Below are 21445 nucleotides of genomic sequence, written 5' to 3'. Positions count from 1 at the left end.
TTCACGCGTCCGTTACTTACCAGTGCTTCTTAAATCCTGAATGACGCAGATACTGGATCTGCCGCCATAACAGTCCTTTTTAATGTTTTTGTATCTTTTAATAAATTAATCATTTTAACCACGTCTGAGTCCTCATCTATTTTCAGAAAATTGTCACGACACTACATCATGTGTATTTTGTTGTGTGCTGATCTGCGGTAGTTTGGCTGGCTAATGAGCAGGGTTGCTTATTATATTGCCCTCTAGCGACGGGATCGCTAGAGGCCGCTACTGCACAAAAAGGTTAATGAATGAGCCATAAGACATCTTGAAGTTATTTGATTTTAAGAATACTACAATATTATATTGCTGGTACTATATTTTGAACACCAAACATTGAACAATACTGCCCTCTTGTGGTAACTCTTGTGAACTGGAGCCACGTCAGCGAATGTGTCTTTGTTGATGCGTCTCAGGATGTGCAACTGCAGCGTTTCAGCGTGTTGTTCATATGGCCTTTGTTTGTTTGCTGAGAGTCCAGAAAGAACCACAGCTAGGAGCTAAATAAGACTGGTTAAGACTGCTCTGGCTGTGTTTGAGGACATTACTGCTTTTTGTACCTCTGTGTGTGGGTGTAACGTACATTGATTTAGGAAATATGCTTTAAGCGCTTACTCTGATAAAATGAGAGCCTCTGAGTTAAAAGATGACATATTAGATATTTATTTTACTATTTGGGAATACAATAAAATACATCATATCCTATGAATACTTCTCACACATCTCCCATTCTGTCACCAGGTTTACAGTTGAATCATTTGCCTGACGGAGCATTTCTGTGTGTGATAGTTGAACGACCAGGTCCGACAGGGACAGCTGGGTATATTGGAGTAAGAGCTCCATCTACTGGTGATGCGCTGCAGAGTCTCTGAGACTTTAGGATGGACACATGCACATGTTCCATGGTCATCAAAAGAGGTTGTTTAGAAAAAAATAACTATTCCTGCTCATCTTTGTAGGACTGAGATAAATTCATAGATATATGGGGAAATGTTCTTGAATACGACAATAAACAGACTGTGGTGGAAACCCTCATGTATATAGTTACATGAAAGGACCTGAAAGACGTGCATATGTAATTTGTACATACGTACATGTACTTATTCCACTGTGAACAAGGGGAACCTTTAACTGCACTGCTTGTTGCTGCATGTCTGCAGGAACAGTCACTGTTTGCAACAGTTTATTTGAAGCTCAGAAACATTACAATTATTCAGATATACATACTAATATTACTGTTTCCCCTTCTCACTATCATATCATTCTAGCTCGGCAGTATAAACACTACCCCTTTATGTATATACAGTATATAGTACTAGTATAAACACTAACCCTTTATGTATATACAGTATATAGTACTATATAATATAAACTATAAAATGTGCTTGTCTCTCCCACTCAGAAACAGAGAACTGTCTTCATTTACATAGAGCTAAAAGTATTCTGCAGGTGTTTCCGGAGTGAGAGGAGGTTAACATTGATTAATGGAGTGTATAATCTGTAGGGGAAATCTCCACGAGCGCTCCTCTCTGTGGTCCTGCACTGCCCCCTATTGGTGATCAATATTACCATTCATAGTGCAAATGCTGAAGTAGAAAAAAAGAATCCGAACATTTTGTACACTAGCATGATACATTTACAGTTGTTCAGATTATAATGTGCATTTATTTTTTTAGTTTTTAATCCAATATAGAGGACATTAATGTAATATAATCCTGTGGCGAATCATGTACTCTCTGTATTCCAGCACAATGAAACATTTTCAAAGACACTGTTTTATTATGCACTTTATTAAAGTTCAATTTTGTTCTTAAACACAAATGCTAAAATGATTAAGAAGAAGATTAAGTTTCTCTTTTTACTGTCAGCACTAATCATTCACTACAGATCGAACTACTGCTTCTGTTTTTGTCACATTTCATAAAAGTATTGAAAAATGTAACAACTCTCATCTGGTTCACACAAGGCATTTAGACATCTGAATTTTCCTTGATGCAAGTTGAGATCCAGCAGATATTTCACATGTTATGGTCTTGTCGTTTTTCCACTCTGAGCTCTGGATGGTCAAATAGCTGCTCAGTTTGAATTTGTTATTGGGTTGCTGCTGTGCAGAACCAGTGAGGACTCCACTGGTGACTGGGTTCTCATCCACGAACCAGCGCACATCAGAGAAGCCAGTGGCCATGTCACTGGCCCCACACATTAGAGTGACCCTATCAGACTTCAGCTCTTCACTGGATGGAGGGAAGAGGATCAGAACAGGAGGTGGCAGAGCAGTGTCTGATCAGAGAGAAGTTTGGAGAAAAAATATTGTCAACGGAGGAAAGTTCACAGCTTATCTGAATAACCAAGGCATCCATCTAGGATAGAAACGAACTAATTTATTCATAAGCTTTTACCTTTATTTACCTTTGTTTTAATAACACAACGCAGTTATACAAAACCATAAGCAAATGATTTTGAATTAACTCTTCAAAATTACCTCACAATATAAGAATCTTTGAGGAATGTTTCAGAAATTATAAGTTAGCACCCATCCTGTAATCACTACATCATAAAGACTGAAATGTATTTCGAACGTTGCTGAAATGTCTGTTTCTGTGAAAACAGTTTTACTAAATCAGTGTTTGCTGGAGCAGTTGAAGAGTTTATTACCTAATGATAATATATCTGTTCATACCAGCTGTTTCTATGGCTACTGGAAAGCTCTTTAAATTAATAAACAAAAATTAAACTTTACAATAACATTTCTGCACTCAAGAACAAAAGATTAAATCACTGAGTACTACAGAAACTAGAGAAAGGAGGAAAACTCACCAGTGATCTTCAGTGTTGTTCCTTGGCCGAATACCACAGTGCTACGTTTCACGTCCTCCCTCGTACAAGAACCTCCTCAGTTTCAGGAGTGAACACAGTGATGGTGAAGTGTGTCTTTAACACATTCCCTTACGCTCCCACATCAGTCTGGATTTATTCCACAAGTCTGTTTTGCCTAAATATATGAGAACAATGTTTATTTTAGAGAAATATATGTTGCAGTTACTTTGTGTCTCGCCGATGCAAATTGTTAGAATTATGAGACAGCTGTATATCACAGAGAAAAAGATCCAGAATTCCTCAAATTTGCTAAGTGGTGGAGAAATTTCAAAAAGATATTTGGAATTAAACTAAAAAGATAAAAAGAAGCAATTCCAGTGTATCATGTCATTGTTTTTGGTTGTAAATCATCAAAACTATTAATAGACTGTCACGTTGTGGGGGGGCCCCCTACCGGTCGCCCCCGGTTACAGCGGCAGCGGTCCTGTTTTTTGTCATGTGATGTTCGTCCTTCAGGTGGGCGGGACCCGTGATCCGTCTCACCTGAGGGTCGTTTGTTCGTCTATATATGTCTTGTCTTTGTACCAGTTGACTGCTGGTTATTATTTCCTTAATCTGGAACCATGCACGGGTTTTTGGTTTGCACACTTTCTATTAAACCATCCTCTTTCCCTGAGACTTGGCGTGATCGCTTCCTTTTTAGTTGCTCACACCTGCCCGTCACAGAATAACCAGCCACCTTCGGAAGCCGCCAGTCTCCTTTGCTTTCTCCTTCATTCGTGGTCATGTCTCGTGGTAAGTGTTTGTCTACGTGCTGTGTGTTTGTCGTGTATTGTCTGAGAGAGTGTTGAGTCTGTCCCCACTCGTCCCGCCGTGTTTAAATGTTTGTGTTTAAACCCGTAAATCACACGGCGGTGACTAGAGCTGGGGACCGGTAGACTCCGCTCTCGCCCAGCGAAACTACCGGTGCCTCACATTGCGCACGTCCGTTGTCCGTTATCGTCTGTGTGTGTGTGTGTGTGTGTATGTACGTTGTAGTGTTTTGTTTTAATAACGACGCGGACGTGAGCGAGTGTGTGTGTGCCGTGGTGTGTGTGTTTCGCTGGTGGTGTTTGTGTGTGTGTATGTAGACGGGTCCACCGATGCGTGCTGCGCGCTAGAACGCGTCGCTGTGGGCGTGGCGCGCAAGCCGCTCGCGCATAGCTCTCTCTCTCCAAAGATCTACGGATCCCGTGGTGAAAACGGTGAGAGAGAGAGAGCTGGAGTGGGCGCGTCGCGCTCCACAGAGCGCGCGCATCGGTGGGTCCTGTCTGTTTGTTTGTGTTCTGTCTTTGCGTGTTGTTTTGTCCTAGAGTGTAGCGTGCTTTGTTTTATGTAATTCCTCTCTTGCGCCCCTCTTCACTGTGTGTGGGGAGGGGTCCATTAGAGGTCCCGTGCCACGCATCTTAAGGTGCGTATATGTTATATGTTGTCTGTTTTTGTTTTGTTATTCCCCGGAGGGGCCCCCCCTAAATATGTTTTTGGGGGGGAGCTATGGGGTTCCTGAGCCACAGCATGTGGCTCAGAAGGCGCTGCTCCGTTAGGAGACCTGACCTGTTGGGAGGGACCCCTGTGCAGGTAGGAGCCCCTGTACCCCTTTAAGGAGGCAGAGGATGCCTGGGGTGTTAGCGGCAGAGAGTCTCCTCAGGCTAAGAAGGGGTCTCCTCCCCCCTGGGTAAAGGGGGTTTTAACAGGCAGGGCAGTGCGTGTTATGTGTTATGTGTTGTCTGTGTGCGTGTGTGTGTGATGTGTTGCAGGTCGCTCCTGGTGGTGGACTGCGGCACTCCCGGACCTAGTGGGGTCTCCAGGAGGAGACCCTCTCCTTCGAGCTCGGGGTGACCAGCGTGTCCCTGATGCGGATTGCCAGGGCCCTGGTCTCTGGCGCTCCTGGGTTGGGTGGAGGAGTCCACCTTGAGATGAGGGGCCCCGGGAAGGGTTCACTCCCCAGGAGTCTGGGGTGACCCCTAGCGAAAGGGCAGGGGTCAGCTCCGAGCGAGGAGGTAGGTTCGGGAGGTGGTCGGTAGAAGCCGTGGCCGCACCCCAGTGGGCGGCCTGCACACATCCACACCTATGACGTTTGTTGGGCCATGTGCTCCCGGTCCGCACACAGCGGTGGGGATTAAGCGGCCGAAGGCCGGTTAGGGCGCGAGGGCCCTGTGACCGACCGGGGCGTGGTTATCGTCTTGTTGACGGCCCGGTCGGTCCAGGGTCCCACCCAGGAGGCGAGCTAACCTGTATGTGTTTTATGTTTTCAGCTCCAGGACTGCAGGGAACGGGTCCCTGCCTTGTCTGCGTCCTGTGACGAGGAGCTTTTGTGTTTTGTGTTTCAGCTCAGGACGACAGGGAACGGGTCCCTGTCTTGTCCCCGCCCTCCCGCCCCTTTGTTGTGTTTTGTGTGCTGCCGCTGTAAGCCGCACATCCGGAGGGGAGTGCGGCTTTGGTGGGGGGGTCTGTCACGTTGTGGGGGGGCCCCCCTACCGGTCGCCCCCGGTTACAGCGGCAGCGGTCCTGTTTTTTGTCACGTGATGTTCGTCCTTCAGGTGGGCGGGGCCCGTGATCCGTCTCACCTGAGGGTCGTTTGTTCGTCTTGTTGAGAAAATAAGTTTTTGCTTAGCAATAACATTAGCAAAAGTATATTTTGCTCATCAATGAAATGGATATTAAAATTAGATATATAATTATTAATTAGATAAATAATTGCTGCCTTAAACTATTAGTTTATATGTAATCTTAAGAAGGGCCTCACAGGGGGCCATATAGCATATTGTTGCATCAGAGAACAGTTTGGTCTATAGGGAGTGAAGTGTCTGTAGAATATGTTCTATACTGATAAGCTCCACAGAAGGTCACTTGCACCAACTGCCTGTAAGGACACCCTATTAGGTTGGGACACAGTGGACATGAAATAATGCAGAGTCATGCATATACGTAGAGAACTCTAACTATGACCATGCAAGAGCACTGAGGGGGTGGAGCCATACCATATATAACTTACATGTTACTAGTAACGTTCAGATCTCTCTGGTGTACATGTTTGGTGTGTGTGAGATCTCCAGAGATATCTCTGTTTTAATAAAGGCCTTTTTGGTATTGCTATAATTTTGGTATATTGTTCCTACTATCTCTTTCCCATCAAACGAACACGCTGGGCTAAAGTGGTTGATAGAAGTTAAAGCCCCAACAATTTGGTGACCTCCCGACGTGATGGGAAGAGAGATTTTTGGAACACATCTTCTAAAATACTGTTCATCCGAGCCGGCTCAATTAAAGGTAAAGCAGAATACCTGTTACAACAAAATTTCTGCACATTTGTATAATACCAAAATGTGATGAACTAATGGTGTTTGGTCGATGCTAAATTAAATAGCAATTTTTAATTTTTTATTACCTTTTTTTTTGGTTTGGTTTAAAAGGTAAAATATATGGTTTAAAGGTAAACAAGGAAATAAAGGTAAAATATATGGTTTAAAGGTAAACAAGGAAATAAAGGTAAAAAATGTATGGTTTAAAAGGAAAAAGGAATAAGGAATAAAATAAGGTAAATCGCGTAAAGTATATTTGTACTGACAAGTGATTTTTGTTTTCCCGGGTGTGGCAAACCCCCCCGTTTGTCTGACGAGGCGACGGTAAACCGCGGGTGGCGTCCCGTGGTAGCTGGGTCGTTGGTGTCCCGGAGCCCTGGGGTAGCCCCGAATCACCAATATTCGGACAGGATCCTGAATTGATTGAGGGTGATGCAACCTTACGATGTCTTAGTCTGGTAACTATGGTTGAAGGCTACTTCTGGTGAGTACTGGTTTTTTATCAACTTGGCTGGTGAGGAAATACGAAATGTATGCATATAGTTTGATGTAAAATGGTTGGTTTATGGTGTTGGCTTATGTGAGTGGAAAACTTTATAGGAACAAATGACTAGGACTTGTAAAGTAATTCATACAATTACTGTTATGTGACGTTAAAAGCAGTGGTTCCCAAAGTGGGGGGCGCGCCCCCTAGGTGGGGCGCGGAGCTATTGCAGGGGGGGCGCGGAGCTTGAAAGTAAAACGTGCACATGTGTCAATATTAGGGATGCATCGATTCCGATATTAATAACTGAAAAAATTCTAGATTGGGTATCGGGGACAATGTGACCGATCCATAAAAACAGATCTATTCAGTCTAAATATGCTTGTATTGCTTGCTTTTCGGAGTTAGTTCAACCTTAATTCTCGCGCTGGTGGTATTCCACTTAGTCCGTTTATTTGCTGGTTGACCAAAATTAACCTGGGCTCCAGCAATACTTCACTGTTAATACGTGAACTGGTGAGTTGTCCAAAGCTCATTTAATGCGTTACTTACAGAAATAAATTAAAGAGCAGTGGTCTGACTCGGTCTATGGCAGAAAGCTAAAAAAACAATATTCCATACGCGCGCTCAACTCGCTCCCTTAAAGAGACAGTACACATATTTCTGGCCGTTACATGCTTTGTGCTCTGCGTGATGTCTGCGCTAGCAAACTAGCCGCATATGAATTGCTGTTTCTCTTATTTCATCTCCTTATTTATTTTAAATTATATTTAGAATTTTTGAACCATTTAAAAGATTTCTTGCAGTTTATTTTTTTCATGTTTGACCAAAGTTGTGAACCTATTGTTTTTGTAAGTTTTCAACACATCCCTAGTCAATATGGGGGGGGGGGGGGGGGGGGGGTGTAGGGGGGGCGCAAAAATATTCTCATCTACTAAAGGGAGGCACGGCAGAAAAAGTTTGGGAACCACTGCGTTAAAAGTATGAGTGACCAAGGCAGGACCGTGTGTAGTTGATGTAATTGACTATAAAATGTTAGAATTTCGTCTGTCACCGGTGACTCCTCCCTCCTTTGTATTTAATTTATTCAATTTCCCCTTTGGTTTGGTCTCGCATATATTTAGAATTAGCTGTTCATTGTGTCTTTGGTATTTCTCTTCATTTTGAGTAAGGCCCGGTCTGGGTCATTTTGTATAATTGAGCCGTTACATTCGTTTCTGTTCCACACATTGTATATTGTGTGTGAGTTCTCCTTGTGTCTGGTCGGTAAACTTGGTGATCTTTTGTGGGCATTTTCTTGTCCTGTGATTTCTTGTATTTATAAGTTCAGAGTTAAGTTCTTAAATTCTGCACCCTCCCCTAGTGTTGGACTATACCTAAAGCACTTTGAATGACCGTTGTGTATGAAAGGTGCTATATAAATAAACTTGCCTTGCCTTGCCTATACCTATGAGGTTCATATGTTGTGTTTGGTTATCCGAGTGTTAAGTGTTTTTATTCGTTGGTCTGGCTTTCGTATGAGTTCTTTTAGTCTACGATATAGTTTGTTTTGGTCTCAGACTACAGGGATGATAAATCAAGTTCAGTTGTTAATAAGTTCGTGTATCGTTTATTGTGTTGATTAGTTGGGTTCGCCACGCCGAGGCTCTTTTTCATGTTTGATTGGTTGTTGGTTCATTTTTATTTTTTATTTTATTGTCAAGTTTGTCCTGTTGATGTTGTTGGTTGTTTCTCTGTATCCCATTGGTATATTGTCTGAGTCATCTGTTCGATTTCTTCCTTCGTTGTTTAACAAATAACATAGTCTGTTCGTTGTCTGAGGTGTTGTAGTTTTGTTTAGAAGGAGGTGTATTTACTTCTAATTTCCCTATGTGTCTTCATTCTTATGTCTTAATGCTAGGTTACGTCATTTGTTTGAAATTAGGACTGATTGTATTTTGTAGTTTGGTTTTCGTGTACGTTTTGCCTTGGTTTTGTCCTTCCTCTGTGTTTAGTAAATGTATTAAATTTTAGTTGGTACTCATGAGAAATGCCTCGTAGCGCGTGCACCTGTTGTGTGAGACAATATTCCTGCCGCTCTAAAAGTTAAATTTCATTCGCTAGTGTATTTGCCTCCGCCCCTAACCGAGAATCGTTACATCGCTGCAAAATAGAACGGACTGGCTAAAAGTGTGCACGTTTAACACGCAAAATCATCAAACGCTGAAAAGATTTAGCTCTGTGACACATGTACAAACACTGTTTGCTGGGGGTTGTCCACAACTAGGGGTGCACACAGCAGATAGTCAGGAAAATACACCACTGTATGAGCCAAACTCGTTAACACCCATTAACGTGCAGCAAGAGGTAAAAAGGGATTTATCCAGTAATTAATGTAAAAGTAGGAACCGTACAAATAAATAAAACCGATGACGCGCCCTTAATAGTAGGTATGCTGACGAACCAACGTTCGATGCGAAAAATTCTGGCTCAGTAATGTGTTCCAAACTACGTTGTACTTTTGTAAGGGTGTCATAAAACATCACTCCTCACCGCCTAGCAGGTGTGTGTTTTTTCCTGAATAATACTGTGACTTCGTTAAGCACAGCCCAGCCAATCATCAGGCACTGCTAATAGTGAACTCTGAGGCGATTTCAGGTCGGGAGACCAGCGATAAGATACTTTGTTGTTTTCAAGCGGTCTGTTTTCTTCATCAACGCTCCGGACACCATCGAAATATATGTGGACCTAAAAATACAGCTTTTATCTCAATACTGACCAAATTTAATCGAAATCCGTGCAGGCGAAAGTATTTTACTAGACCGCGGAAAATAAGTAGTCATGATTGACATTGGTGTATCGAACGTCACGGTAGCTAGCAACTTTAGGCTAAAAGCGGCGTCTCGGTTTAACTCGTTTCCACAGTGTTTTCTTGAAATCGGTACTGATACCAGTGTTGTGTAGTTTAATCTCATTGTTTTCTGATATAACTTGTTGTTAAATGGTAATATAGTTAACATCACTTCGAATTAGATTATGATTATGATTAATTATTAATTATAATTAATTAAAATTAGATTGTGAATTTCAGTCACACGACTTCTATTGTAATTAATGTATTATATTTTAATGTGATACATGATATTATAAATATCATAACTATCAATTCTCAACCAATTTTCAAAATCCAGGTATCATTTTAAAGGTATATTTCAGCTCTGTCTAGATATGTGATTCTTGTAAAGCTTGGGACTGTTTGATTTTGTCATCATACCTATTAATAGTAGATATTAATATTTAAGGCTAGAAAAAGGGAGCTCAGGCTGTGGGGTAAAGTGTTAACTGCATGTTAGAAGGGACTTGGGTGGAGTTAGTTATAGATAGTGCACACACCGGGGTAAGCTAAGTGAGGTAGATGAGTCCGAGGAAAGATCTTGGCCTTGGGAGACTTTAGAGGTCTGGTAGTATGTTGTTGCACTGTCACGCTTGGCTCCGCACCCTCCTGTCTGTCACACCTGCCTTCATTTGCAGTCTCAGCTGTTTCTAGGTTATATCTCATTAGGTTTAGTAATTTAGTTCTTGGTTTTCTATGTTCTGATCGTGGGTTATTGTGCTTGTGATCTTGAGTATTTTCCCCAGTTATTTTTGTCATTTAGGTCACAAGTTTGTTTAGGTAAATGTTTAGAAGCTTTGCCGGTATTAGAGTTTTACTGGTTTAAATAGCCCCCTGTTCTTAGTTTGTTTTGATGTCTGGTTAATACTGAAAGTATGATAGATGTTCATGCATTATTAGTTTTGCATCCGCCTGTCTAGAAGTTTTCTCTTTGGTTTAGGTTATTGATATGTTCCCTTCCGTATACATGTTTTTAGCAGTCTGGATTTGTTACTAAAGTTATGTTTTGTTTCAGTATTGTTAGTTTGCTTTAGTTCCTATGGTGTTTTCCCTATGCTTTGTGTATGTGAACATTCCCTTACATAAATTTCTCTTACTTGCATAGTCACAGTGGTCTTTTATATTCGTAGTGTTAAAGTGAAGTTACTGTTTAAGTTAAGTGTTTTTTAGTATGCAGCAGGCACAACCCATCTGTTACATGAAGTACCCCTCACTAGACATAATGGAGCATTAGGTGATGCCCTCTGTAAAATGGCCAATACGTGCAGCATCCGTCATTTCTAGTCACATGGTTGGATAAGTCAACTCCCACAAGTTATCTGAGCCAAGCAGCATACATCTGGGTGTCCCAAACTGGTATACACCCAGGGTCCCAACGCTCACACCTTAACTGGTTTAGAAAAGGGTGTACGCAGGCAGTGTACGTGTACAGGGGCCCGCCCCAGACTCCTCAATATGTTCCCTAACTGCAACAGGGGTGGGAGTACCCACCAATGAGATTTAACTCTAGTTTAAGAGGGAGGGGTCGGGCAAGGGGCAGGGGTGGTCAGGGTTGTCCTGGCAACTATGGTCGTGGCATGTTGCGTGGATGTTTCTTTGTGGGCAGGAGTGTCACTGGTCGAGGGAGTGTCCTCAGAACGCCATTGGACAAGGGAGGTCCAGAAGTCCGTATGTACCAGCACCAAACCCTTCGATGGCCTCAGGGTTGTTCCCCTTGGAGAGTGTGGAGTTAACCAGTGGGCATGATGGGGCCCAGATGAGAACTCTGACAGCAAAGCTGTGACAGACCCCATGCTGTCCCTCACTGTCTGTACTAAAAGGTTGTCATTTCTGGTTGACACAAAGGAGCAACTCATTCAGCAATCAACTGCGTTTTACCTGATGCTGATTCTGTGACTGTTATACAGAATATCAAAGTCTGCATAAAACTGTCCCAATGTCGCCAGTTCCTCATATCAGAGACTGCACCTGATAACCTCTGCGGAAGAGACATTTTTTGAACTAGGAGCTAGCCCTCTAGGACTGGTGATCTCCACGGAATGGCCTCCCACAGTTCACATCTTCTGGAGCCAGACTCCTGCACTGCGAGGGGCGTCCACTCTGTGTTCATGGCCTGGAAACTGTGGGTTACTCTTATTGGTCCCTGCGTCCTGCCACCCGACCCACTGCATGTTCCTTTGTTTTATGACCCAATATGGGATCTAGTTTATGGGGAGGAATTTGAGGAATAGCTACAGTATCAGCTATGGGAGATTGCAACCAGGAGCATATTGGTGACACCTGAGGGTGTGGTGGTCCCTGTGAGGCTGACACCTGCTTAGCGACACTGGTATGATTAGGAGAGCCACTATAGCTAAGAATTGGGTAATAACGAACATTATATGTGTGAGCTATGCTAAGTCTGGTAATACTTGGTTTATTAAAACAATGTCATTTGTCAAAGTTACTCTAATGTGATATGTTGAGCAGATACCATGGGAGAGAATGCTGTGATCATCTTGACCCTAACTTAATTTTAGATCAGATACCAGCTTCTCTGTGGTCAGAGGGACCTCATGACGTTGGCCTTATCTCACAGCCACCAGCTACGTTTGAGACACAGGCAGATTACCTTAGATGTTTCTGAAACACCCTTTTGTGTTTCAGAAAAGGGGGGGGGCTGTTAGACAGCAAAACTTGTTTAAATAAATAGATAAATAAAACGGCACACGTAATCACAAGACATTCATTATATATTCTAACAAGTCACAGCATTATGGCTTATGTAAATTTATAAATGTTAACACATACAGAAGGTTTTGATGGTCCCAAACTTAATGTTTTCACTTGAAGGAATTAATATGGTATGTTGAAGGGTCCGGCACATGAGTGTGTAACTGAGGTGGCATATGCAGCTAAATTGAACCAATTCCTGGGGTAGCGAACATGTAGACAGACAGGCGCGGGTTCAGGAGTTGAGATGGTGGTGTTGAATCAGGATTTGTGGTGGTAATGGAAGCTCAGGGAGACGAGTTCTTGGTAGCACATTCAGGTAAAACTGGGTAGTACAATCAGCACAGAGGGCTGAGTCTTTGGCTGTTATTGCATCACTAAGGTGGGTGGAAGGCAAGAAAGTTAACATCTGTACACACTGCGTACGTGGTAGGAGTGGTTCATGTAGAACTCGGTATGAAGAGAGTAGGTTATACCACTTCAGGAGGAAAACCCATTAAATATTAAGATGTAAAAGGTGTCACTATTGGTAAGAGTTGCTATCATTAAATGTTCAAGTTATCAAAAGGGGGCAGTTTAATACAGAGTTAATGCAGCTGTGGACGTGGCCGCTAAAAAGAGGCAGGATATATTACAGGAGCCTATCAGATGGTTTGCAGGGCAGAGGACAGTGGTCTCCTCTGCCATAGGATTCAGAGCTACGTAAACTACAGGAAAAATGTTGTGGTTAAACAAAGGTGGTAAATGGGGTAAGGAGGTTTGGAAAGGACCTAATGGGAGACCGTTTTACCAAGTCGATTGATTTAATCAGTGTTATCTGAAGCACACGGGACAGCAAAAATGAAGGAAAATGTGTTACTGGTCGCACCCATACTTAACTGACTTAATAGCAGACTGGACTGAAAATGTGAATATTTGTAATGCACATAACTTGTATTTTAAGACCAGGTCTAGGCAAGTTTCCTGGGCAAAAGGAGCCAGGAGATCCAGACTGACTACACTGACATGTTAATACCATACGGGGACTAAGGTATTTGTAAGTGGTCGTGGGCAAATTCTTATGTTGGGTAGAAGTATTTCCCACCAAGCCAGAGGACTCCAAGTCGGTCTGCAAAAGGTTGATAAATTACTGGATACTGCATCATAGTTTTACTAAATTAGGGCGCTTAGATTATGGGAAGCATTTCATTAGCAAGGGTTTCAAACAAAATTTGGGTTTGAGACGCAAATACAGGTTGGCTTATTATTCTCAATCTCAGGCTAAATTGGAATTATAAATGGTAACAAAGGATAAAGGTAAAGGTATGTGCACAAATGTATGTGTTTGTATTGTTGGCCAGAAGATCTTCAGTGAATTTTGTTACAGAATTCACTCCGTTGGAGCTCAAGACAGGAAGAAGTTTTATGGGGGCCCCAATGCGCTTGCGACGTCCGACAGGAAAACTACAAGGTTGTACAACAACGGTATAATGCACTAATACGCAATCTGTGAAGCTTATTCTGTTCAGGTACGAGGAGAGGAGCCAGCACCAGTCCCACAACCAGACCCACACGAGGAGTCAGAACTGAAGCCACGAGCAGATCTACCCGTCACCAACTGGGTCCTGCTGAAGGTCATCAAAAGGAAGTGGTCGGAACCCAGGTGGACCGGTCCATTCAAAGTCGTCGAGAGGACATCACACGCCGTCCGACTGAGAGGCAGAGGAGAGACGTGGTACCATCTCAGCCAGTGCCGAGCGTCAGAACCACCGCTGGAGCGCGCAGAGATACGGAGCTCACAATAGGGTCACAATACCACCTTAAGTGAAGCACCAGGGGCTCTTCAAGGTAAAGTCCACCTTGCCCCCAACGAGGGAAAAGGAACGGAAGTTGGGGTCGGCGAAGAAAAAAAAAAAACAGAACATACTTCGTGGGCCACTTACATTTTAATAAAAGAGGTCTTGAGTTGGGTGCTCTTCTTTTCTTAATACCGGTACAGGTGTTGTGCGGAGTGTGACCAACATTTATATTTTGTTTGGCCTTTGGCATTGTTAAAAAAAAAAACAAAGTTAAATTGTTCAACAGGGGACTGCCCACTGTATAGATGCCTTGCTTTTATTATTCATTTCTATTGTATTAAACTGTGCTTGTCGTGAGGTTAAAAGGAGTGTAGGAGTATGATGTTGAGAGCATACATGATACAGACACCCTCTCTTTTCACTTAAAAGGTAAGAGGTTCCAGCATCCTATAGTGTTGCAATCGCAGTACAACATTAGGCAGGAAGTTAAATAAAGATTTAAAACTAAGTATCAAAGTAATGTAGTAACAAAGCAGTAATTTAGATTGGATTGGGTCTTGGGTTTTTGTTTTGCCTTAGCGCCGGACGGAGAACCAAGTATAAGGGGTTTCGGGGTTAGAATCAAATTCGCTTGTGATAACAATAGACGATACCCACCGGGAACTTTACACTTAGAGTAAATAAAAAGGGGGTGACCAAAATAGTTCACTGGGTTGGGCGAAGGGCTGATTGGGTATACCCGCCCTTCAAGCACGAAGGTGTCAAGAAAAACTATTGGTCACCCACGAATTAGAAATAGGAAAATGAGTCCACTGACACTGTTAGGACCGACGTATGGTGGAGACCTAAATGGCTAAGATATTGTGCGGCCGTGGTATCAGTAGAAGGTGTGATAATACTGCTGCTGTTAACACATGGACCACAAAACCACAACAGCACGAGGGTAAAAAAAGCGTAACAGATGGTTGTATTAAAGACTATGGGGGTATAGAATTAGAATATGTTCTGGGAGAGACCACTGCGTGGACATTTGATGTCTGCAGCGTTATTAAATGTCAGGGGGAGGACGCTACGTATAGGGGATCGGATATGTATCTATGTTGGGATCCTATTAATGATAACCGCTGCTTTGAAGGTGGGACAGCTGACATCCCTTGTTGTTCATCATGGCAACAATATTAAGCAGTTGTTTAATACCACTTATAATAAACATAACAGAACCTGGCTTACAAGGCATCTGCGGATCGGATTATACTAAATGGTCTCCCTAGCAAATTTTAGAATTAAGTACAAGGGGCAGTCATGGCCTGGCGGTTAGGGAACTGGTCTTGTGACCGGAGGGTCGTGGGTTCGATTCCCAGGCAGGCCATGACTGAGGTGCCCTTGAGCAAGGCATCTAACCCCAACTGCTCCCCGGGCGCCGGGCTAGGGCTGCCCACCGCTCTGGGTACGTGTGATCCACAGCCCCCTAGTAATCACTAGTGTGTGTGTGTGTGTGTGTTCTCACTGCACAGATGGGTTAAATGCGGAGGACAAATTTCGATTGGGGTGTAAAAATCACAATTGACAAAATATGGCACATTTCATTTTTCATTTCACAAGCTTTTCAGGCGATAACGTGGGATAAAGTGGATCGCGGGTCAGGCAGTTGAGACAGGTATGGAGAACTGCGTAGCATGTGCAATGGCCTGACCGAAACTGATGGTATTACCGGCTTCAATATTTCCAGAGGAAGATCTCATAGTCTATGGTTGTATGATTAGTCTAAGGGGAATATAAAGGGTAACTACTACATTTACTCTTTCAATCTAAGGGAAGGAACTTTAGGCCTTGGGAACAGAAAACCCAATTACAAGATGGCTGGACAAACATTTTGGAAAGTATAAAGCTCTGATCATGTCGGCTCTCACTTCAGTTGCAGTATTTTTGGCTAAAATAATTACTTGTGGACGTTGTTGTACTCCATGTATAAGAAGTTTAGCAGAACGCCTTATCAGCACTATGATTGAACAGAGGGATCCTCAGGGAACAAGCAGGTATGATGTCACTGTTGTATCACGGGGAGTCAGATGAGAGGATAACAGTGGAAAATATGATTGTAATCTCTTATCAGAGATTAAAAGAGGGTTTGTTGAGAAAATAAGTTTTTGCTTAGCAATAACATTAGCAAAAGTATATTTTGCTCATCAATGAAATGGATATTAAAATTAGATATATAATTATTAATTAGATAAATAATTGCTGCCTTAAACTATTAGTTTATACGTAATCTTAAGAAGGGCCTCACAGGGGGCCATATAGCATATTGTTGCATCAGAGAACAGTTTGGTCTATAGGGAGTGAAGTGTCTGTAGAATATGTTCTATACTGATAAGCTCCACAGAAGGTCACTCTCACCAACTGCCTGTAAGGACACCCTATTAGGTTGGGACACAGTGGACATGAAATAATGCAGAGTCATGCATATACGTAGAGAACTCTAACTATGACCATGCAAGAGCACTGAGGGGGTGGAGCCATACCATATATAACTTACATGTTACTAGTAACTTTCAGATCTCTCTGGTGTACATGTTTGGTGTGTGTGAGATCTCCAGAGATATCTCTGTTTTAATAAAGGCCTTTTTGGTATTGCTATAATTTTGGTATATTGTTCCTACTATCTCTTTCCCATCAAACGAACACGCTGGGCTAAAGTGGTTGATAGAAGTTAAAGCCCCAACAGTCTATATATGTCTTGTCTTTGTACCAGTTGACTGCTGGTTATTATTTCCTTAATCTGGAACCATGCACGGGTTTTTGGTTTGCAAACTTTCTATTAAACCATCCTCTTTCCCTGAGACTTGGCGTGATCGCTTCCTTTTTAGTTGCTCACACCTGCCCGTCACATAGACAAGTCACTGCACATTTTCAGTGACAAATTAATTAATGCTGCAGATTGTATTTTTTGTAGTTAGTAGAATTCCTGATCATATTGGTCATATTGCCCCTCCCTGGTTTTAGGCTCTCGTCTAGGCTACAGGGGAGGAACAGCAACTATGGCCGGATCTAGGTGGCGAAATACTAGGCATGATACTGGAGAGAACCTTCAGTAAAACCTGGTTTATTTACAACACTACAATGCACAACCACACTTCCACCAGACACAACCCACAACAAAACTCTATGTACAACTTATAAATTATATACACACACACCAACCTCTCACTGGTGCCACACAGGTATGAGAACGGAGGAGGCCGCCCAAGGAAAGAAATAAAAATAAAAACTCTACTAAATCCCTAACTACTCCCACACATATATACACATAACGCTTTCTTAGTCCTACTGAAAGTACAGGGGTGGCGACCTCCGCTTACCTGATGTTTCTATACAGAGGTAACCTACGTGTTGCACGATGTAAATGCGCGCACGTACTTCCCTGTTCCCCAAACCTAGCGGCACCGCTCTCCCTCTCAAGTGTGGGAAAGGTGATTAAATACGCCCGTATCAGGCGTAACACATGGGACTGAACGTCAACAACGTACGTAGCAGAACCGCCACACGTAATACACAAACGGGCCAATACGCAACACCCAAACACAGAGTCCTGCTCTTCCTTCTTGGTGAGCGCTCTCTCTCTCCCTCTCGGTTCTCTCTCATCCGCGCTCCCGCGAGGAGCGCGCAACCCGCAAAAATATTCGTAGCTCCGCCCCATGCTCCCGCGGTGTAGTGGACAGCATCCAATAGGAACCTGGAGAAACACAAGAAAACACCCCCACACGCAGACACACACAGAACTCGAAGAAAACCAAGTTGGGCACGTAACACGTAACAATATATTTAAAAAGCAGTAAAAATCTATATTCAGTTAGCGTGAATTAACTAATGTATTCAGACGTAATCTTCATCAGCACTTCCTTTTCATGATTAATGTGTGTGTGTTGGAGGTCTTCTGGGATGGTGATGTAATGTGTGAATGGATGTCATCATGAATTACAGACCCATCACTCTGTCCAGTGGATCACACACGTGTCATATTAGTGTGAAGTCCTGCATGTGACCTGCCATGGGACAATGTGACTGATCTTGTATGTATCTGATCACACTGATATTATTAAAGCAGCATGTGATGGATGTGTGATAATGTAGAATAAATTAGTTAAATGTGATTCAAACCTTCCATAAATGATATGTACCTGCCAATAAATCCTGTAAATGTGAGTTAGTTTTTGTCTGAAATGCTTTGTTTGTCTTTACATGTGTCAGTTCCTCATACTGTTTGAAAGCAGAAGTGTATGTGAGCAGTGAGGAGGTTTTTGTCATGGTGTGAATCACTGTGATACGTATTCATTAACAGAGCTGTCCCATGTCTCACAGTAATAAAATGCAGAGTCTCCAACCTCCACATTATCAATGACCAAATTGTAGTCTGATGTAGAAGAGTGTGTTGATGTGAATTTTGGAGAGGAGAAACCTGACCCATATTCAGGAGAGCCCCAGCTGTGATGATTTCTCAGCACATACTGTGGAACTCCTCCTGGTAGCTGCTTATACCAACGTAGACTGTCTGTCACTGTACCCAGATTACAGTCCATAGTGGCCTTCTGTCCTTTAGTCACAGTGAGAACAGGAGGCCTCTGTGTTACCACGGTTACACCACTGACACCTGCAGTAAACACAGCATCCACGTTCCATTAGCTCATCCTTACATTAGAAGTGTGTAAATGTTGAGGAGCTGCAGTGTGGTGAGATCTTACATGAGAGAGCAGTGAAGAGAGTGCAGAGTGCTGGCAGCATCTTGGCCGTGTGTGTTGAACTCTGTGCTGAGTGAAGAGACCAGAGGCTGGAGGAGCAGATGAAGGAGACACTGTGGGGCGGGGCTATAAGAGAGATAGGAGGGGCATGGGGAGGGGCTTCTCAACCTCACACACCTTATGTGAGATCCTGCATTGGTTTATTTGTTTTACGATATATTAATGATTTTATTATATATTAATAACATATTGTACAGTGATTTGCCATATATTAGTCACTCATATTTTAATCTATTTTCCCGCATACTACCATATTTACATATAAACAGAAAAGTTTCTTAATTTACATACAGCAAAATATACCAGTCTTCTGCAGGTGCTTCTGGAGTGAGAGAGGAGGTTCACTTTGATTAGGGGAGCGTAAAATCTCTTGGGGAATCGTCTATGTGAGCCCCTCTGTGTGGTCCTAATTACTCCCCTAGGTTACAGTAATATTCATATTACTATTTACTTAATATTCATCTTAAATGTCTGCTGTGTCAGAAAAAAATGTCAGAACACCTTGTTTGAATACACCAGACTGGTTGTATAAATTAATAGTAATAAAGGCATTTGATCTAATGCATAATTATACTGAAACTAGTTTATTGTGCTTAAATTTGATTCTATAAAATAATTTAGGAAAGTTCTTGTGACGGCCAAGGAGTGCAAATAAAAAAGGAAGCGATCACGCCAGGACAAAGGGGGGATTTAATGGAATTTAACACAAAACCCGTAACATAATCCAAATTAAAGATACAATAACTAGCAGTCCACTGGTACAAAGATATGACATATATAGACAAATGACCGTCAGGTGTCGTGTATCCTAATAGGCCCCGCCCACCCGCGTGAGGACCGTAACAATGAACACAACTCAACAACAGGACAACATGAAATACCGCCGCTGCAGATGGAGGTGGCCAACAGGGGGCCTCCGTACTGTGACTGTTCTTTGACTACATATGAATTCATTTTCAAAACACACACAATGTTCAGCTATTTGTATTTGTTTTCCAAACTTTAATTTCTCACCTCAAGTTCTCTGCATATGTGAGAATGTCTTCAAGACTGATGGAGAAGCATCATATATGTTGGCCTCATGAAGCTGTTTGAAAGAACACCAAGTGTGCAAAGCTGTTGTCTAAGTATAGAAGAGTTACTTTGAATAATCTAACATCTTGTCACATTGAGGACCCCGGCCCCTCCCCTTTGGGCGTGGTTTATGTTGTCCACGTGTCATCGTCTGCGTCTGTTGATCTTCGTGATGGTGGTGTGTTAGAAATTCTGAAACCCTTAAATGGTGAGCACAATAAAAGTCAGAAGCAGTTGGGTTAGATAATAAAGTACAATGATTTATTTCAACAAAGCATGGATTAACCCCTGAGATCTCCGTTACAAACACGCCAGGTGTCTGTCACAGAGAGAGCTCAGAGACCCTTCTCCAAGAGATCCCTGTTACAAACGCACAAGGCGTCTGCAAGAGAGAGCTAATTCCCCATTCCGAACTCTCATCTTTTATACGTTTAATCATCAACACACACGGTGTCCACGAGGTGAACACGAGGTGATCAACCAAATGTGATTGGACAATACAGGAAATAATTAACGTTGATTTGACAGATGCATATGACGCATGTCCCCTCCATGCTCAGCATCCTCGTGATGTCATGACAGACTGAGTGTCGCCGTAGTCCCTTCCAAGTAGAGATTAGGCGTCTCCAGCGAGGTCAGTTTAGGAACACCAGAGGAACATCAGATTAGGCCTCAGCCGAGGCCACAGAACACACGCACAGACATCTGAGGCCTACTGAAGTCACGAGAATGGCTCCAGTGCCCTGATCAACACACGTATATGTAAACGATCTCTAACACCTATCCTTAATGTGTTTATTGTATACTAAGAAAGCCTGACATAAATGGAAATCACCAAATTTCCACCACAGTGGTTACGTCTAGTAATTGTCCGTCTCACCTGTGAATCGTCTCGTCATCACGTGGGGCTAATGTGGTTTGTCTATTTAATGTGCGTTCGCGCAGTGTCCTGTGCTCGTCATTGTCTAAGTCTACACGTTGCTGTGTGTGTGTGTATGTTCACTGTGCGCAACCAAGCGTAATTATTTGTAACAATAAAAGTGACGTCAGTCATACGGAGGATTTCGTGTCTCATCCTTCGCCCCGGGCCCAGCGTCACAGAACGACGAGCCGTCCGAGACACCAACGGCTACAGGCTACAAAACCAAGCCTAAGAAGGGGAAGAAGCCCAACAAACGGCATCACCGCGCCTCTTCCTCCCCCCCACGCCGCAGATCCATGCCGACCCTGGCGCAACTCGAGTCAGACCCTGAGTGTGCCTACTTACTGTGTGCAGCTTGGGAAACCGCTATCCCAGAGCTGGCGGAGTAATACCACCAGACTGCTGCACGGGTGTGGCGGGAGAGACATCCCTCTCCTTCCCGAGGACTTTCGCCCATACGGGTAAGCGTCCCTGAGCTCTGCGGGGCAGGCAGGCCACCAGAGGGCGGGCTTGGGGAGGAGGAGAAACCCCCGACGCTGGTGCAGCTGGAAGAGGACCCAGTGTGCGCCTTCCAGCTGGCCTCAGCCCGGTGGCTAGATGAAGGGGACCC

General features: G+C 43.2%; 1 protein-coding gene across 2 annotated transcripts in view; it reads right to left on the bottom strand.

The window, feature by feature from the left end:
* Positions 1-1811: 1811 nt before the first annotated feature.
* The window catches only part of LOC143508349 (immunoglobulin lambda-1 light chain-like), a 44428-nt gene continuing 24794 nt past the window's right edge, over positions 1812-21445 (bottom strand). Inside the window, exons 1-4 of one of the 2 annotated variants that reach the window (XM_076996798.1) lie at positions 18783-18905; positions 18369-18691; positions 2857-2890; positions 1812-2319 (exon numbers count right to left, since the gene is read on the bottom strand). In XM_076996798.1, the coding sequence (XP_076852913.1) occupies positions 1997-2319; positions 2857-2890; positions 18369-18691; positions 18783-18822 (720 nt within the window). In that variant the 5' untranslated portion in view covers positions 18823-18905 and the 3' untranslated portion in view covers positions 1812-1996. Of the gene's footprint in view, positions 2320-2856; positions 2891-18368; positions 18692-18782; positions 18906-21445 lie in introns of those variants that run through there. The other variant, XM_076996799.1, reaches the window with a different exon arrangement.

This window comes from Brachyhypopomus gauderio, chromosome 2 (genome assembly GCF_052324685.1).
Source record: "Brachyhypopomus gauderio isolate BG-103 chromosome 2, BGAUD_0.2, whole genome shotgun sequence".
Classification (NCBI taxonomy): Eukaryota; Metazoa; Chordata; class Actinopteri; order Gymnotiformes; family Hypopomidae; genus Brachyhypopomus; species Brachyhypopomus gauderio.
The sequence above is the reverse complement of the archived record's forward strand: the minus strand, read 5'-3'. Positions and strand labels throughout refer to the sequence as shown.